Source organism: Fusarium fujikuroi, chromosome FFUJ_chr08 (genome assembly GCF_900079805.1).
Source record: "Fusarium fujikuroi IMI 58289 draft genome, chromosome FFUJ_chr08".
Taxonomy (NCBI): Eukaryota; Fungi; Ascomycota; class Sordariomycetes; order Hypocreales; family Nectriaceae; genus Fusarium; species Fusarium fujikuroi.
Window position 1 is genome coordinate 823,997 of NC_036629.1, and position 17,783 is coordinate 841,779.

Sequence of the window (17,783 nt, forward strand, 5' to 3'; positions counted from 1 at the left end):
ACAGAGCCTAGCTTGTGGTTGTCGCGTGCCAGTGCCTGCTTGGAGTTGTCTGACGTCATGGCATGCATGCTTAATCGATCGGGATCGTAAACCTTCACGATGCAAGCCACAGACACTCATCAAAACTGAATAAGACACAAAATAATAAGATAAAACATAAAATATTGGTATGCCCATTATAATCTATAGGTAAAACACAATCAACTCCATCGCATGCTAAGTTTGTCACCATCTATACAAACGCCGTTTACCATGAATGAATCATCACTTCTTCAACTCTCCAGGCCCCTTGATTCCACTCGCGCGACTGCGAACTCGAGAGTCATACGTGAGAGTCTTATCGCCAATAGTACCATCGCTATTCGTCGTTGAGCCTGACACACAAGGCTCATTATTCCATGCAACACCTCTAGCACGTCTCCACGACTCGATAGGTGAAGCCATCATGCGCTGCGTATAAAACAGACGACAGTTGGCAGCCTCATACCTAAAGTGCACAGGGTATCCCTCGAGGTTATCCTCAGTGTAGCCGTTCAGCGAGTTGACCTTGCCGACACCGCCTGCGGGGAGGGGAAGAAGAGGTGGGTTCTGCGAGCTGGGGAATGAGGACGATGCGTCGCTGAGGATAGCAGCCGTCTCCTTGTCGGTCTTTGCGTTGGCGCGAACATTGGCGATTGCGCTGGTGATGTCAGCGTTGAAGTTGAGGAGAGTTCCCTTGACGCCGCCCATGGCTTGCATGGCTTGGTTGAGAGGACGACCGCCAAGTGCGAGTGTGCGGATGCCGTGGTTACGGGTGAGAAGACCAGTCAGGATACCACAGGCCGAGGCACAAATGCCATCAGTCACAATAATAATGTTCTCAGGCTTCCAGGGAGCTTCTGCAACCAAAGGCTTCCTCTCGGGGTCGAAGCCATTGATATAAGCAGGAATGCTCTCATCCCAGGGAACAGTCTTGTCGGTCTGGAAAGCTGCAGTGACGTTCTGGCCCTTTACGGTGTAGGGACCATAAAACTCCTTGCCTGTCTCGAGGTATTTGTGACCAGGAGCGACGGGATAATACTCAGATCTAGTGATCAGGGACTTGACGAGGTTATCATAGTCAACCTCGGAGGCAGCTTCAAGAGCAGGGTTGGCGCGGTATCGATCCCAGCCAGTGAACTCTCCCTCCGGAAACAAAAGGCGATAGATGGAGTGGGCGAGAATAACTGAACCACCGCCGTTGGCAGACATGTCGATGATGAGCTTGTCACGACCAGTAGCCTTGGCCGCCTTGATGAGCTGAAGGATGACAGCTTGTCCCTCAAGAATGAACTTGGTCATGCTAAAGTCGGCAGGGGGGTTGCTAATGTCGATACCGATAGGCAAAAAGCTCAAGATGGAGAGAACAGCAGTGTCCTTGTAGTCTTCACCGTTGAGAAGATATGCAGAGACAGCGTTACTAGATTGTTTAACGAGAGGCTTGGGGTAGCCAGGAAGATCATCATCAGTCTCTTGCGTTGAACGACGCTCATTGGCAGAAGGTTCTTCGGTGGTGGTGTTTGTGGGAGTGATTTCGACGTAGTAGTGAAAATCCTCGCCAGACTCGATACCAGAAAGGTCAACAGTAGCAGGGACGACCAATTGGTTGACAATCTCCAACGTGCTACCGTTGTGGAATTCGATGGTATATGTATCGGGAATCTCAAACTGGGTGAAGAGTGTGCTGCTAGACGATCCAACGGCACTGCGAGGAATAGATGCAAAGAGGCCGTTGTACTGAGCATCAGGATCCTGACTGTTTGATGTCGCGAAAGAAGCGTCCTCCTCGAGCCACTCAGCGATTGGGGTACCATCAATGGACTTGACAGCTGAAGGGTTGTAGTCGAGAAGGCCTTGGTTGCCACGACTGGTATCGATGACATGGAAGATGTATGGCAGTCGAAGACCGTTGGCGGATACAGATTCGAACTCGACGCCTCGTCGGACGTAATAGAAGGCATTGAGAAGAGCGGGAGGATAGTCAAAGTGACCATCATTTGCGGCGGCAAACTATTATCGTAAGTACATCATTGTACAAAGACTTGGGAAAACTTACAAGGCTTCGCAGATCTGTCATGACTTCATATTGAGTCTTGTACTTGTTGTTCTCCAACTTGCTTCTAATCGTATCAAACCCCCCAAGAACATCCACACCTGGAAACAGATACTCTTTCGGCGGATCAGCAAGAATCTCAAGCGTACTCTGAAACCCAATCAGAGGTTCGAGGTAGTCAAGCAACTCGAGGTCTCGCTTCTTATCCAGAGGAACAGACTTGAGACAAGCAATACCAACAGAGGGAGGAATGGCCAGAATAACAGGCTTGCCAGGCTCGGGTTCAGCTTCCACATAAGCCTGGCTTATGAACTTGCAAGGCTCGCTTTCAGCTTCAGAAAGATCTCGCGATGAAATAAAAGACGGTTGGTTTCGAGCCTGGTGCATCACCTGTCTAGGCTCAAGGGCTGCGAAACTAACCCCAGCGAGGGCTAATAGAATTGAAGGGATCATGATTATTGTGAGTATGGGTGATAGGGCTGGAAGATCTTTCTGGACATCTTCCAGCCCTTATATGCAGTTTGTTCCTGAAGACCAACATACCCGAGTCCTGCATCGTGGCTGGGCGGAACTTGGGCTAGCGCTGAAGGCGTTGCTTATACCAGTAGTTCCACAGGCTGTGCTGACGGCGGGACCTGTCAGCGGGAAACAATTATCTGCAGGCCTGTCGCTTTTTCTTTTATTTATTTTTTTGATAGCATTATCAAATGAGAATAAAGAGATCAGGAATTTGGTGTAGATCCCTTCTCAAGAATCCCCTCGAAGCGCCAACTCGTACGTTTCAACTCCATCGTGAAAATCCTACCGTTGTACAACTGTTCGCGCCAATCTGCCTAACGGCTTCCTAGTCTATTTTTAATAGACCGCCACAAGGCTTCGTTCTGTCTGTTTGGGTATTCAGCTGGGAGTATGGCGCACCCTGCGCCACTCATTTATCGTCCCGAGTCCTAGTCCCCGTTAAATGTAAGCATCGTCTCCGTGTCCGAATGGGTCTGTTCTGTTCTGCGGAGTTTGGATGGGTTTTCGTTCAGCTTGCAGAGTAAGCATGCTTTTTAGCGTGGGCAGCTGAAGAGATGGCGTTGGAGGAATGATCAATATGGCAGGGCGCAGGTGAATTGTTTACTGTGAGAATGTTTTCGGGACCGAGGCGTTGTCTTGAATGGACAAAAGATTGCTATTCGACTTCTAGACCTGGGATAGTTGGCTTTCAGATCTGTCACCTGGAGAACGTGTACGGCTTCACAAATCCGTCGCTGCGCCGCAACTCTCGTCTATTGTTCTAGAAAGACGTTTATTCAAACGCTTTGCTTCATTCTCGAGATAGGGCTGGCTGTGCTTACTGTAGTCGCGCACCAATATGAAAATGTCTTGTAAGAAAAGAATGGCCCTTTTGGCCGACTCAAGTAAAGCATGCGTCTGCCTGGTATGGCCTTGAGGTTCTACCATTCTCCTTGACATCGGTTCTTGCCTTTATCTTTCAACTATCTCCATGCTTGAGGAGAGACCCCGTGGGGCCAACATCTGAAGATCTCAACGGCTGCTAAGCCTTATCGCCATCGATCTGAAAAGACAAAACCGGAAGGCGCGCTCTATTGCATTCTCGAGTAACCGTTCTGTATGCGGCGTTGACTGAGAGCAGTGCAAGGCATCACGGTTCGAGTAGCAAGACGAGCGCAGGGAATTAATTCCATATTAACAGATTTTGGGGTATTGGTTTTAAGAGAACAGAGCCATTCGCAATTATATTTCTGCATTATCGGTGATCGTGAGCTTCAGTGCAGCTTCCCAATACCAGCGCAACTTATGCTTAAATGAGCACGCGTGAAAGTAGGGTCCACTTTTGGCCGGCCAATAGGATGTGGTTCCAAAAATAGAATTTTCCCAATACGGAGCGAGAAGACACGGTCAAGGATATTCATCACATAACACCACAACACGAAACCAAGAGCTCGATAATAATAAAACATAACTAATAGTAAAAAAGACGAAAAAAATTGGTAGCTTCTCTTTGATTGAGCGTGTCATCCTTAGTGCAGGGGCCATGCTAATCTTCTCTGTATCGTTTCACTGCTGAGGTATTAGTATAAGTCGAACTGACGAGCTTTGCAGGGAAATGCAAAGTCAACCGGGGGTGTACTAACATAGACCAATGTGCCAGCGGTTGCCCGCTGGCGAGAGCTTGTGTTTATCTGCAAACTATATACCCTGCCTGCTCCTCAAAGCATAACAATCCAACTCCAGCGCTGCACATGGCCAACCAACTGGAACTGAGCAAATAATACATGAAACTCGATAACCTGTGTTATTATCAAGTTCCCCTCTTTGCAGATTCCACTTGGTGGCCCAATATGTGGTAGAACGCGCTCTGGGCACTCACACTTTCCCTTGTGCAGTGGAAACCACTCAATGTATCGCCCGTCTCGAGTGACAAACTTCCTCTCCTGGCAATTCAAGATGAAGTGAGAATTCAACTCCTTTGTCATTGTCGGTCGTCTTGACGTTCACTTCAAGCCAGGTTTCGCAACAACCAGTGCGCAACGCAGGCCTGGTGAGAACGCCAAACATCATAAACCAGCATTCCAGGTAGAGAATGTTTGAAGGTAAAGAAATTTTGCAGCAAGAGGTAAAAACTTGCAGCCAGTGGTCTCATCGTGTGTGCCCTAGCAGGAAAATGACTATTTGCTGGAAGACGCCCGGGCGGGGCCGTCGACCACTACCTATTAATGGACAGCCCGACCAACCAAAAAACATCGCAGGCAGAAAACACGGGGGCAATGATAAGTTTAGGATATTTTATTATGAAGTTTAGGATACTTAGTATAAACTCGGGCTGCCTTGGATCACTTTATTTCCATCCTCTGCACCCTTTTCTTATTACACTGGATAGGGAGGAAATACCTACCAAACAAAGAACACACCTCTCCTGACGACTTGCCGAGTCCCTGTTCGTCGAACTCCCATTGGAACTCATTCAAGTCTCTTGAAGGATCAGAAGCCAAGGGCATTCCATTTCCACCGACTGTGGTTCATCAATAACAAGACGCTGATTGTGAAAGTCGAAGTCGATGCTGAGGAGCCTGATGCGATAAGGAGCCCAAACGGCTTAGGTGAGGTTATCTCTGACGGGGTTGTTCTCCGACTTCCATCGCCAGTTCAATAGTGTCGCAAGCGTTTTCATGCAATAGAGCCAGCAAAGATCTATGTGATTGAGTTCATTGCCCAAGTCTTCGACTTTCAGCGACTTGTGCAGCGATAAAACAGGACATTATCGAGCAGAGTGGAGGTACATGTGTTTCCAAACCCCTCCCTCTTGGAACTCGATACGTATCCCAACGCGAAATGCTTGGCTCCAACAGGTAAAGGCTATACTCCTGGGAGTCAAAGAATGTTCTCCAGGGGGCTGAGTGAGGATGCTCGACTTTAGGGTCAATTGTGATCTCGATAATAACGTTGACAACGGACCCATCCTCGAGAGGAGTACTTTCTAGTGGAACTTATGCCTCAAAAAGACTGATCTTTGAATCTTCACTCCACTGAGTATCGAAGAACTGGACCCGCGGGTGACGGCGTTGTTGAGAACGACGGGTATCAAGCATCAGCTGGCGCTGTGTTCGGAAGCTCCAGATGGCGGGTATTCCGACAGTTGGGGGGGCCTTTGTTCTGATCCAGATATTTCTCGAGTACGGGGACTCCAGTTCGTGAATGTAGCAGTCGAAATCCTTGAATATGCTTCTGAATAGTAGTCGCGGAGGGGTTATCGCATCTTGCACCAAACCCACCACCCTGTCAGGCCCTGTGAGGAAAGCTCCAAGTTGAATGCTTTCTCGCGGCACTTGGCACAATCCAGCACGGCCTTCAAGCAGAGTCGTTCCGTATCCTGCCTCGATGCCTTTGTCGGTTTTTCGAAGTAGTTGCACGGTTGGGTAGTTGATTAATTCGCCGTCACTCAAGGAATTGTTTCCACCAGTGTGAATGACAATATATCCAAAGCCTTATAATAAACTTATTCTAAATTTTACAATTATTCTAAACCTTATGATGAACTTATCGTTGGCTAAACCTAGCATAAGCCTTGAATTCCTAACCCTTTGATGTGCTCTTGCCGTAGCAAACTGCGGCTAGGCATTCAAACGCCTTTAACACGGTATTGGTCTCGACGGTACAGATACATGGTCAGTATAATTCCAGTATGCATTGAGAAGCTCGACGTTGAGAGAAGGGTGATTTACTGAGCCCGAACCATACCATCTACTGAGTCACAAAGTTGAGAACGGCTCCATGTGCACGACATATTCTCACCCGAGTCAAGATCAAGGTAGTCTATTACATTACGAATGTATAATTTTCACCCAAACGCTTCACAGACTGGCATAGCAATCGCGCAAGATGGCATTAGACATCTATCTCGTTCTAATCACAAGCCATGCAACACCGGCGATGCTAGATACACAAAAGGGAAAAAACACAACTAGTAAAAAGCGCACGTTCCTAAAAAGCCACCGCAAGAAACTTTAATCATACCAAGATCGGCCCATCCAAGAACCTCCTTTTTACAGAAGGACCATACCGGCACCGACAATACCGGCGACGGCCATGTAGGCGCCGACGGCAAAGTCACCGAGGGAGAAGACGCGGGCGATGGAGGCAGCCTGGAGACCAAAGTTCTCGTCGTCCTCGCTGCTGCTGTTGGAACCACCGGTGGATTCAGAGGCGACGGCGTGGGTAGCAGTGGCAACCTCCTCGTTGATCTTGCTGGCAGAGGCGAGAGCAGACGAGCAAGAGGACTGGCTCTCGGCCTTCTGGGTGGTGGCCTTGCCCTTGAAGTCACAGGCATCAGCAGCAGACTTCTGGGAGACGTAGTAGGCGTCGAGGATGTAAGCAAGCTTGTCCTCGTCAGAGCACATGCTGTAGGCACCATAGATACCGGCAGTGGCGTTGGCGGTGATAGCACTGCAGATCTTCTTGTCCTGGCCGCAGATGTAGCCAAAGATGTCGGTAATGTCCTTGGACTTCAGGTTATCAGCAGGGACACAGCTTCGGCTCTTGACCATGCAGTCGCAGAGAGAGGAGTCGGGGACAGGGGGAAGGACGCTGTTGGCCTGCCAGTTCTTGGACTGCTCAGGGCAGGTGGCGGCCTTGCCAGTGGGCTTGTAGCTGTCCTCCTCGACACCGGAAGGCTTGGCGGCGTTGACCTTGCTCTGGAGCTGGGAAAAGTCCTTGAGCTTGACAGCATCATCGTTCTTGTTGATCTTGACAAGACCGTAGTCGTTGGCCTCCTGGAAGTACATGTAGACGATACCACCGCTGAAGACTTCAGTCATGACCTTCTCGCCGTACAAGGCGGTGGTCTCGTCGAAAATACGGCCAGCAGCACCATCGGGCTCGTTGCAACCATACTCAGCGAAGAAGACAGGAACAGAGTAGTTCTCAAAGAACTTGGCCTGGTCAGTGTAGCCAGAGTCCTCCATGCTGCTCTTACCGCACCAAGAGTAGATGTTGTAACCCCAGTAGTCAATGCGGGAGTCGTCCTCACCGCAGTTGAAGTAGTCGGCAATCTGCTCACGAATATCGACATCGTCGTTGGAGGCGTAACCGACACCGAGCCAGCGAGAGAACTTGCTCTTGATGTGCTTCTTGGTGTCACGGACGGCGGCCTTGACGAAAGCAGAAGCCTGTGTATTGGAGACGTTGTTGGAGACTTCGTTACCGGCAAAGAAACCGACAACGTTGTCGTACTGACCAAGCTCATCGACGACTCCGATGTAGCGCTCATACAGCTGAACATCCCACTTGGGGTCATCACGGTTGATCGAGACGCTGGGCTCAGAAAGATCAGAGATGACGTAGATTCCAGCATCGTCGAGCAGCTTCATGCAGGCCGAGTGGTCGGCTTTAGGGTTGATGGCGTAAGTTCGGATGATGTTGGTACCGAGCTGCTTAAGGAGAGGGATATCACGCTTGCAAGCATCTTCATCGGCGAGGGGATCGATGTACTTGGTCTCCTTGGTGTTGGTCTGACCGGCGGCGGCAGTATCCTGTTGGTAAGCAACACCCTTCATGAAGAACTGGGTTCCGTTGGAGTAGAAGAGCTTGGATCCCTGGGAATTGTCAATATAGAATCGCGATACCCTGACGGATGGCGCATACCTTCATGGTGATAGGCTCCAGCTTGGCGCTGGCAGCCGTGGCCGCCGCGGCGACAATGGCAGCGGAAAACTTCATTGTGTTGTGTATCAAACGGCAAGTAAAAAGAACAGAGAGTAATGAATGACTAGAATGAGGCGATGGTTTTATTCAGCGCCTAAAGTGTTGTTGGAATGCTGAAACCCCTTTTTCCTTAGTTCGCGACGAGTGAGCCCGAAGAGAGGCGATCGGATCGAGTAGCAAGAGCGTTTGTAAATGAGTGTCGGGAAAAGTTAAAAATCGGCCTCAAAGTAACGAGAACCGATAAGAAAAAACGGCGTTGAAGAATTAAAGGTTAGCGAAGGTTTGATGAAGGAGGAGAGAAGGAAGATGGAATTCGAGGGATGGGGCGATTTGAAAAGTAAATGGAAAATGGAATGCATGGGGTGGCTAGCAGTGACACTAAAGCAGTCTAGCTACGGGACCATCCCTGGGCTTCTGGAGTGGCCCCCTCCCCCCCCTGAGCTTCAGTTGCCCAAGCCGCTAATTGTACGGGCAAGGGGTTGGCAGCGGCTGTGTTGTAGTGGAAGAGCGGCACTGTGCCTGCTACGGTGAAGAGGTCGGTCCCCGAAAACAAGCAGATCCCCTCGAGGATTGACAAATGAACCAACCACGGGACAAAGAACCCCTGTCGATTGCGAGGCGCAGTTCAGAGATTGAAGCTTGTTTTGGTCTTGTCCGGCGCCATCCGTGGCCAATCAGGGGTTGCTGCAGAGGGATCTCATCTTGTTGACGGTGGTATAGTGCTTGGAGTCAATGCACACCGTAGCTCTATCTCGCCTTAGCAAAAGCTTGGCCTCGCCTGGTGCATGGTTTGTTAGTGCGTCACGAGATTGCACTGTACAGAATAGGGGACAATCTCCACCGGATATCCGTTCTACGACAAAACATCAGGGGTCTCACCTGGGTTTGGTCTGAGCCGCCATTGATTCTGCATCTCGCCTTGAGCATGTATACGACATTGAATGACACTCGGGAAATTGTCTCGAGTCGCTTGCGGTGGGACTCATTGTCTACGACTTGACCGCGTTCACTTGGCATGATGAATACGGAATTGCAATATTATGATATTAAATGCCTATGTCTTGTCGTCTTGGCTCACAATTTTCGGAAGTTGACTGACAACAGCGGCGGGTGAATTGGGTGCGTGCAACGGGTCGAACAAAGAGCTTACGTGTGTTCGTGTTGCGTTGATTTCGATTTCCCTTCCGGGATGTGTACGCTCGGCCCGGTTGGTATCTTTGTCTCAAAGGGTTCGTCAATCCTTTCAGTGGCGCGTGTCATTCCTATCAGGGACACTGTATCTCTCACTCCTGTTTCCTGGTTGGTCCCTCCACCTATCGTACTCTGAAACCAATGCAAAGCAGAGCATAGACGCCTGTGTACATCTATGGAGCCCATAATATCCATCCCTGACCCAGCTTGCGTTCTGGCATGAGCTTGACTGTGGTATTTTTGGTCGGGTTCTTTGTTATTTCTCTTTGATCAGCGCTGTGACCTGTCTATCATCATCATATATAGTGGTTCAGACGACAACTCGAAGCTTGATCGCGTTGTTGATGGATAGACGGGACATCAACAGTGGAGTTCGGTTCTGTTGATGGCGGGTCGAGTTGCAGTCATTCTTCTGGATCATCGATTCCATTCCTCTCTCGTATATGCGTCGTCATCATATTCCATCCTTCATTGTCCTCGAATCTTGTAATAGACGCTACCAACGCCATAAAGGACTCGCCCCCAGGCATCGTGAGTCTTTTGTAACAATCCATGTTGAGGGCGTTTTTGGTTATGCCGTTGTTCCGGCCGGTCTGCCGAAGTCCGGTGATAGTGGCCGTCGTGGTACACGAGTTCTCCCGGCATCGTTATCCGTATTGTTTATCGTATGTGTTGTTATTTTTAATTATTTGTGGACTTGATTCAAGTGAATTGCGTGTTCCGAAAGTTTTCTATTCCCAGAGCCCTTGCTAGAGACCTCGCCCTGTTTAAATAATTCTCCTTAGCGTAGGGCGATCTGATAGTTGTCAACCTCGTGAGGCGCATGCCAGACCGATGACTCTAATTACACTTCACCTGCTCAATTATTGCATCAAATCTTCCATTACTTGCCATTCAACTCAACGAGCCGTCAACATTTGACCTCTCATATGCACCAAAAGGTCCGGCGCCGCTGAATGGGTCCCACACTGGCCGATCATGCGACTTAATCACCGTCTCGGTCGGCTGTAGGGTGGCAAATATCACCCTTCGCGGCTGAGTTTCTTTCATACTTGCGTCACGCCTATGAAATCTCAGCCTTGGCTCATGGCTTGGCAATAGAGCCTTGCGAAGATCTTGCTCAATATCACAAAGTGTTTCGTGGTGGTTGTCTGTCTGTGTGAAGAACAAACTTGCTTTAATGCGGACCGTTAAAGTGGTGGTAGCAGGATGGATGCTGATGCTGGTAACAAGGTCAAAGAGCAGAACGCACCAAGACCATTGAATACAGTAGCAAGATAGACAAGGAAATAGATCATGCTTCTGAGCAAATGAACTTCCCCTTCTTTTCGTGTGATTTCCTGCAGACTCAGCCTTAAGAACGTAAGGAATGACTCTGCTCTTACACGCGTCTTGGCACCGTCAGATCCTGGTAACGATCGTTAAGTTCGTCATATATGAGAACGAACCTTGATAGATGTATTTACTGCAGACTTCCCGCTATCAAGACATGTTATCTATTTCCGCAAGTGACTTATCATTACCCATTTTACTCAAGTCTTGTGTCAGATGATAAGAGTATGAGGCTGAGATGTTCCATCATTGACAATGGCTCAGGTACCCAGCTGTTGAGTGTTCCTCCATAAGGTAGTGAAATGACCTAATGCGATGCACCATACGTTTGATTCACCCACTAATCATTCCGAAACTGTCAACCTCGCGTGAAGCCTCTCACTACTTGCCATGTTCGAACAAGGTGTCACTCGACTCCTATCACATGATATCGCGATGGATGCGCCTTCAATTGCACATGACATATTGTGCAATTTTAAAACTTACACTGATACAATGTAAATACATGTTTCTGCCATTTTGCTGAAGAAGGCCTAGTACTCTTGGTTGTTCTCTCAAGACAGAAGAAAGTCGTAATAGGCAGAACCGAATGAGAGAGTCACAACAATCATGCGAAGTCCACCTCTTAGGTGACCATGGCAACTCACAGGCAATTGCTTGTTATTAGATCGTCAACATCCGCTTTTCGTCGAGAGTTGGTGATAATTTAGTCGTCTCTTCGTAGCGCAGGTTATACCTACATGATGGTGGATGGTGAATCTACCTTATAATCTCATGTTGCGGTAGATCAGATGAATAGAGGGAAGGTAAACACTGTCTCAATGTGTTCTCGCGCTTGAATGCTACATGAAGTCTATTCTTTATCATTATCACATCGGTGCCTGGTCGCACTTATACAGAGGTTGTACGGCTAATTTGGAAAAGAAAGCAATTATCTATTCTCAATTGCGTATTTCAAGAATAATAATCTATCAAGAGATGGTACTGCACAAACAGATAAGCACAAAAAGAAAGGTCTCGTGCTTCGCCTGTCGAAACCGAAGTATCACAATCTGATACCGTCTCCACTTACCGTGTCGCAAGCGATATAAGTGAATGAATAAGCCTGTTTTATGACATCGAGCGGTGTTTCAATTCTCGGAACTTCAATTTAGGATTAGAACACAATGCGGGTCTATCTAGAAGACAAGCTCTATTTCTTCAACTTCCTTTTAGATATAGAGTGCGTTCAGTTCATAAGAGTAAGTGAAGCTCGGAGTTCATCATGCCAAGACTATTCTCCACGTTCTGCATTACACAGACATGCATGAGTGGCCAATATATAGTCTCCCATGCACCGGGGAATAATGAAACCAGGTGCAAAAGCTCCGGAGCTCCAGTTCAGATCTCAAAGACAGGCAGGGTTCCCGGCATCTTGCATGGAAGACTTTTGGTGTTGTTGATGTCATCTGACAAGATGCTCTTTTAGACTGGCGTCCAGACACATCAAGTTCAACCTACACCGACATGCCGCTGTCACAAAAGTGAAATACCAGTAAGGGCGGGTTTTCTATAAATATAAAGTTTCTCCTCTTCTACCGTCCATTTTAGCGTCACTCATCGTCTGTGTGATGTTGCGATGCAGCTGTCTTACACCCAACATGGTGAGGCTCGGGCACCTACAGCTCAGATCTCGATGTCTATGGGGAAGCTTTGTCGTGGAACTTTCCAACCCATTCGCTTATTGAGGGAAACTCCTTGGTTTATATTGTTTTGCTTGTTTTACAGGTCAAATCCTCGTGGCTAGGGCCTTTCATGATGTAATTTGGCGTCATGTTTAGTCTTAGAGGCGTTAGTGAAGAAACACCACCATGATGTCATGGAGCCTATCCTCTGTATATATCAAAGAGCTTAAGAACCTTTTGGCATCTGCATCAATCATATTCTATATACCAATCCATTAAATCAAGTGAACGCATTCATCTTTCCATCAACACATCAAACATCATGTCTACCAAGAACCCCAGCCACGGTCAAAAGGTAAGCATTGGCAAGCCTCGGGTTATACCAGAACTAACAGATCAGGTCGATCTCGGCCAGAACGCTCCCGTAAAGGAGGAAGGTGCTGGCACAGTCCCCAATGAGTCTCTCGCTGCCGAGTCCTTGAAGGAGGGCGGCGAGTTCGCCTCCAACGAGGGCATCCACGGCGAGAACCAACCCACCTCCGGATCCGAGAACACCAGCGCTGGCCGCAACACCGAAACCTCTTCTGCTCCCAGCTTCGGCTCTGACTCCAAGGCCAAGGCCAAATCCTCCAGCTCTGCTTCCAAGTCTTCCGGAACTGCCTCACAGTCCAGTGACTCTGCTCCCAAGTCTCTGGCCGGCACCGCTCCCAGCTATGTCGACAATCAGTATATCAAGGAATCTGGTCCTCATGGTAAGAACCTGAAGGAGGGAATTGACTATTCCAACACCAAGGATGGCCTCAAGAAGGCTTTGGAGTCTGAGCCTGGTAGCCAGGATGATCCTAGCAGACTTGCTGAGCAACAGTTCCAACAGAACCAGACTGCCGCTGGCCGGGATGCTGGCCCTAAGCAGAGTGAGCTTGAGGGCAAGACTCCTTTCGATGCTCTTAAAAACGAGGCCTCCTCTTAATTTGGGAGATCATCATATCTATACTATAGCGGCTGTTCAATGATGAAATGACTTTATGAAATTAAGAGTGGCCTATGTCTGTTACACAATCTAGTTAATGACCAAAAGTCGCCCAAGTAATGGTTTGTGAAAAGGAACTCATTCTACATGACATCGCCATGATTTTAGAGGTATCATGCCGAGGATATCTACCAAACTTCGCAGACTTGGACGTAGTCGCTTGGCTATCGAGCTATTTCCCTCTCTGTGGCATCAAAAGTGTGCAGCATTACATCGAACGAGGCGAGCATCAGCTTCAGTTCATCATGATCAGTTACAAGTTCGATTGCAGACAGTGTAAATGCCTGATACACGAGCACAAGGATTGAGCCAAGTGCTATTTGCAGGCGCAACAGGCGGCAGTCTCATCTTCAGGTGATAACGCCTCAGATAGTGGTGAGTTCCTGCAAAGAGGCAAAGTTGACTCGTAGGTTTTCAGAAACTCGACCGGTAAGTCCGAGTCAATACATCCAATCGAGAATTGTGAGTTTGTATGCAAAGCCACGGATTCGCCGTCCTTCAAGGTTGCCTGCACAAGAAGAAGATGGCGGGCAGTGTGAAAATCCTGAAACTCAACAGCCAATCATATTGGGCGGATTGATGACGTCAGGTCAGAAAAAAAATATTAAAATTTGGGGTTTGATAGAGAAAGATAACAGCAGTTTACCGCAAAAAGCGCAGAACAAGTTGAGAATAGAGTCTGAGCAAGTTGGTTCCCTTGCGTACCACCTCAGTTATCAAGAATATTCTATAAATTGGACTCATTACAATCGCAGCTTATCGGAAATAATACATCTTGATGCCTTAGTTGGTGCCTGACTCTGTCGTCAGTCAAAAAATCTGTATGCCCCACCAAATTAAAAATTCACCCCGCCTTCCTCTGGACACAACCACTGTAGAAGTTGAACCGGGAACTGACTGGAACCGCCACACTCATTGTTATTTGCTTGGCTGGTTTTTCTTTGTCGGTCAGGTCAACTCAACTTTTCCATCTCTCTCACTCTCTTCTTCCTCCCTCTTCATCGAACGGTCATTTTCCAAACCAACTCATATACCCCGGTTTGGACTTGATTTCTCAGACGGACATCCTCACCCCGCCGACAGTTTCCGTTCTTTCAACCCCGCGGTCTTTTTTTTCCCCTTTCCTACACACATCTTCATTATGGCCCCCTCTTCATCCAAGGAGAAGCGTCTTGCCAAGAAGGCTGCCGAGGGCAAGCTCAAGGGTAAGAAGGGCAAGAAGACTGAGGAGCCTGAGCTCGACGCCCACGGCAACCCCATCAAGGACGATGATGCTCCCGCGACTTCAGGCGCAAAGCTCGACGAGGTGAAGCGTCTCGCTGAGCAGATGGACAAACACGGTATCTCCGACCGTGTCACCACCGGTGTCCTCGCCTCTACTCAAACCAGCAAGGACGTCAAGATCACCAGTACCTCTCTGGTCTTCCACGGTCGAGTCCTTATCACCGATTCCACCCTAGAGCTCACCTACGGTCGACGATACGGTCTTCTCGGTGAGAACGGTTGCGGAAAGTCTACTTTCCTCAAGGCCATCGCCGCCCGCGAGTACCCCATCCCTGAGCACCTCGATCTCTACCTTCTCAACGAGGGTGCTCCTCCCAGTGACCTCGGTGCCCTTGAGTGGGTCGTCCGAGAAGCTGAGCTGGAGCTGGAGCGTCTCGACCACCAGGCTGAGAAGCTTCTCGAGGACGAGGGCCCTGAGAGCCCTGTTCTCCTTGATCTTTACGAGGTGAGTCAATACACAATAGTGCCAATGTACCAAACTAACATTTTACAGCACATGGACAAGCTTGATCCCTCAACATTCGCTACCCGTGCTTCCCTTATCCTGACTGGTCTCGGTTTCAACAAGAAGACTATCCACAAGAAGACCAAGGACATGTCTGGTGGTTGGCGTATGCGTGTCGCCCTTGCCAAGGCCCTCTTTGTCAAGCCATCCGTTCTCCTTCTCGATGACCCCACTGCCCATTTGGATTTGGAGGCCTGTGTGTGGCTCGAGGAGTACCTCAAGAAGTGGGAGCGAACTCTTGTCCTTGTATCCCACTCTATGGATTTCCTCAACGGTGTCTGCTCCAACATGATTGACATGCGAGGCAAGCAGCTCATCTACTATGGTGGTAACTACGACTCTTACAGCAAGACTCGAACCGAGAACGAGACCAACCAGATGAAGGCCTACCAGAAGCAGCAGGATGAAATTGTTCACATCAAGAAGTTCATTGCTAGCGCTGGTACCTACGCCAACTTGGTCCGACAGGCCAAGTCCCGACAGAAGATTCTCGACAAGATGGAGGCCGATGGTTTCATCCAGCCTGTCGAGCAGGACCGTGTCTTCACTTTCCGTTTCGCCGATGTTGATAAGCTCCCTCCTCCCGTCCTGTCATTCGATAACGTCACCTTCTCTTACTCTGGCAAGCCTGAGGATGATCTGTACCGCAACCTCGACCTTGGTTTCGATATGGACTCCCGAACTGCCCTTGTCGGTCCCAACGGTGTGGGCAAGTCTACTCTGCTCCGCCTCATGACTGGCAAGCTTTCTCCCACCGGTGGTGTTGTTACCCGACACACTCACTTGAAGCTCGGTCTCTACTCTCAGCACAGTTCTGAGCAGCTTGACTTGACGAAGTCTGCTCTCGACTTCGTTCGCGACAAGTACGCTGAGAAGTCACAGGATTACCAGTACTGGCGTCAGCAGCTCGGCAAATACGGTCTCAGCGGTGACTCCCAGACTGCCTTGATGGGCACTCTGTCTGAGGGTCAGAAGAGTCGTATCGTGTTTGCTCTGTTGGCCATTGAGAGCCCCAACATGTTGCTTCTTGACGAGCCTACCAACGGTCTGGATATTCCTACCATCGACAGTTTGGCAGATGCCATCAACGCCTTCAGCGGAGGTGTTATCGTGGTTTCTCACGATTTCCGGTAAGCACCATTGTATTTTTTCTGATGAACGATGACTAACGATAATAGATTGCTCGACAAGATTGCCAAGCAGATTCTCGTCTGCGAGAACCAGACTATCCGTACATGGGACGGTTCCATCTCCGAGTACAAGAACTACCTCCGAAAGAAGATGATCAGCGCCGGAGCAGTCTAATGCTAAGGCGGAAAAGTTTACGAATTTTGATTTTATCTGGCACGAATGCATGAAAGGAAATTGACTATAGAGGCTAGGGGAGCAAAGAAAACTCAAGGACCTTGACCCTAAGCGATGAAAGTGCTTAGGTAAATATAGCCTAAACTTAGGGGACTCTTCACTAGGTTGATTTTGGCACCCTAAATCAAGGTTCGGTGCTTTATTGCCCCCTAGGAGAGGATATTCAATCCACAAAAGTTGATGAGATTGCCATTGGCAGTCATGTGGGTATTTTCATGGGTTTAAAGCGGCGGCGGCGCGGGTGGCTAGACCATCAGGATACTTGATACCTTATGATGGAATGAGACGGCCACGACGGACGACGCTACAGGACGCATGGGCATGGCCTCAGTAGAGAGGCCCGGAAGCGTTCATGAAGATGTGGAAATGTTCACAGATAGATTTTCTTTTTCTTTAGGTCTGGCTGTTTAAGCCTTGAGTACGAATAAATGGATTCCATAACAATTATTTGCATATGTGTGATTTTTATATTCGCTAAAAAAATATATATATATATTATTTGAAGGTGTGATGCTTGTGATTCGAGACTCGGCGAGACTCGAGGCCGACGTAAGGCTGTTAACGCATATGGGTAAAGCTGTGGTCAATAAGTGAGCATCCATGGTGTTGAGAATAAACTTGATTCCTTATTTTTGTGTTCACATCAAAGTAGGGCTTTGTAAGTCCGTTTCGTCTGCATCATAATCCAGTGCTATCTATCTGCTGTTGGTGTTTTTTGACGAGACCGTCAAGGCTGAGAATAAGCCGGCTAAATAGTTAACTGCAGCCTTACAACGCTTGCCTTACCGACAGTAGTCGTCAAAGAAACCCAAGTAAGTGCTGTGCCAAAGTATTTTTTACATCAGCAGATCAATACAAACAAGCGCATTATCGTAATACTGAATGATGTGGTTATCCAACGCCTACTATGTATGTGCATTCCTCTCCCCTACCCTACACAAAATGACAGACATATCATCTCGAAGCGATCTCCGGAATCTATCCCCGCTGCCGGTGACTGGGGATGGGCTGATGGGGAACCCAAAACTGGGTTAACGCTGTAGAGTTTAGCGTTGAGTCAGACCCACATCGGACGGGGGCCAACGGGACAGGGGAACGAGACTTGGGACCTGAAAAAATAGAGTGAGAAACGAG

General features: G+C 48.6%; 4 protein-coding genes; 2 read left to right on the forward strand and 2 right to left on the reverse strand.

Moving 5' to 3' along the window:
- Nucleotides 1–264: 264 nt before the first annotated feature.
- FFUJ_13753 (uncharacterized protein) lies at nt 265–2,524 on the reverse strand (the record flags this gene model as incomplete). XM_023581651.1 has 2 exons in its annotated part: nt 265–2,028; nt 2,075–2,524. 2 exons carry the CDS (start codon nt 2,522–2,524, stop codon nt 265–267), a joined length of 2,214 nt encoding a protein of 737 aa, XP_023434316.1.
- A 4,097-nt stretch (nt 2,525–6,621) lies between these two features.
- FFUJ_13752 (probable beta (1-3) glucanosyltransferase gel3p) lies at nt 6,622–8,293 on the reverse strand (the record flags this gene model as incomplete). XM_023581652.1 has 2 exons in its annotated part: nt 6,622–8,169; nt 8,219–8,293. 2 exons carry the CDS (start codon nt 8,291–8,293, stop codon nt 6,622–6,624), a joined length of 1,623 nt encoding a protein of 540 aa, XP_023434317.1.
- Nucleotides 8,294–12,787: 4,494 nt separating this feature from the next.
- FFUJ_13751 (uncharacterized protein) lies at nt 12,788–13,435 on the forward strand (the record flags this gene model as incomplete). Its single annotated transcript, XM_023581653.1, has 1 exon — nt 12,788–13,435. One exon carries the CDS (start codon nt 12,788–12,790, stop codon nt 13,433–13,435), a length of 648 nt encoding a protein of 215 aa, XP_023434318.1.
- Nucleotides 13,436–14,636: 1,201 nt separating this feature from the next.
- FFUJ_13750 (probable iron inhibited ABC transporter 2) lies at nt 14,637–16,589 on the forward strand (the record flags this gene model as incomplete). XM_023581654.1 has 3 exons in its annotated part: nt 14,637–15,224; nt 15,273–16,414; nt 16,463–16,589. The coding sequence occupies 3 exons, from the start codon at nt 14,637–14,639 to the stop codon at nt 16,587–16,589; spliced, it is 1,857 nt and encodes a 618-aa protein (XP_023434319.1).
- Nucleotides 16,590–17,783: the final 1,194 nt, after the last annotated feature.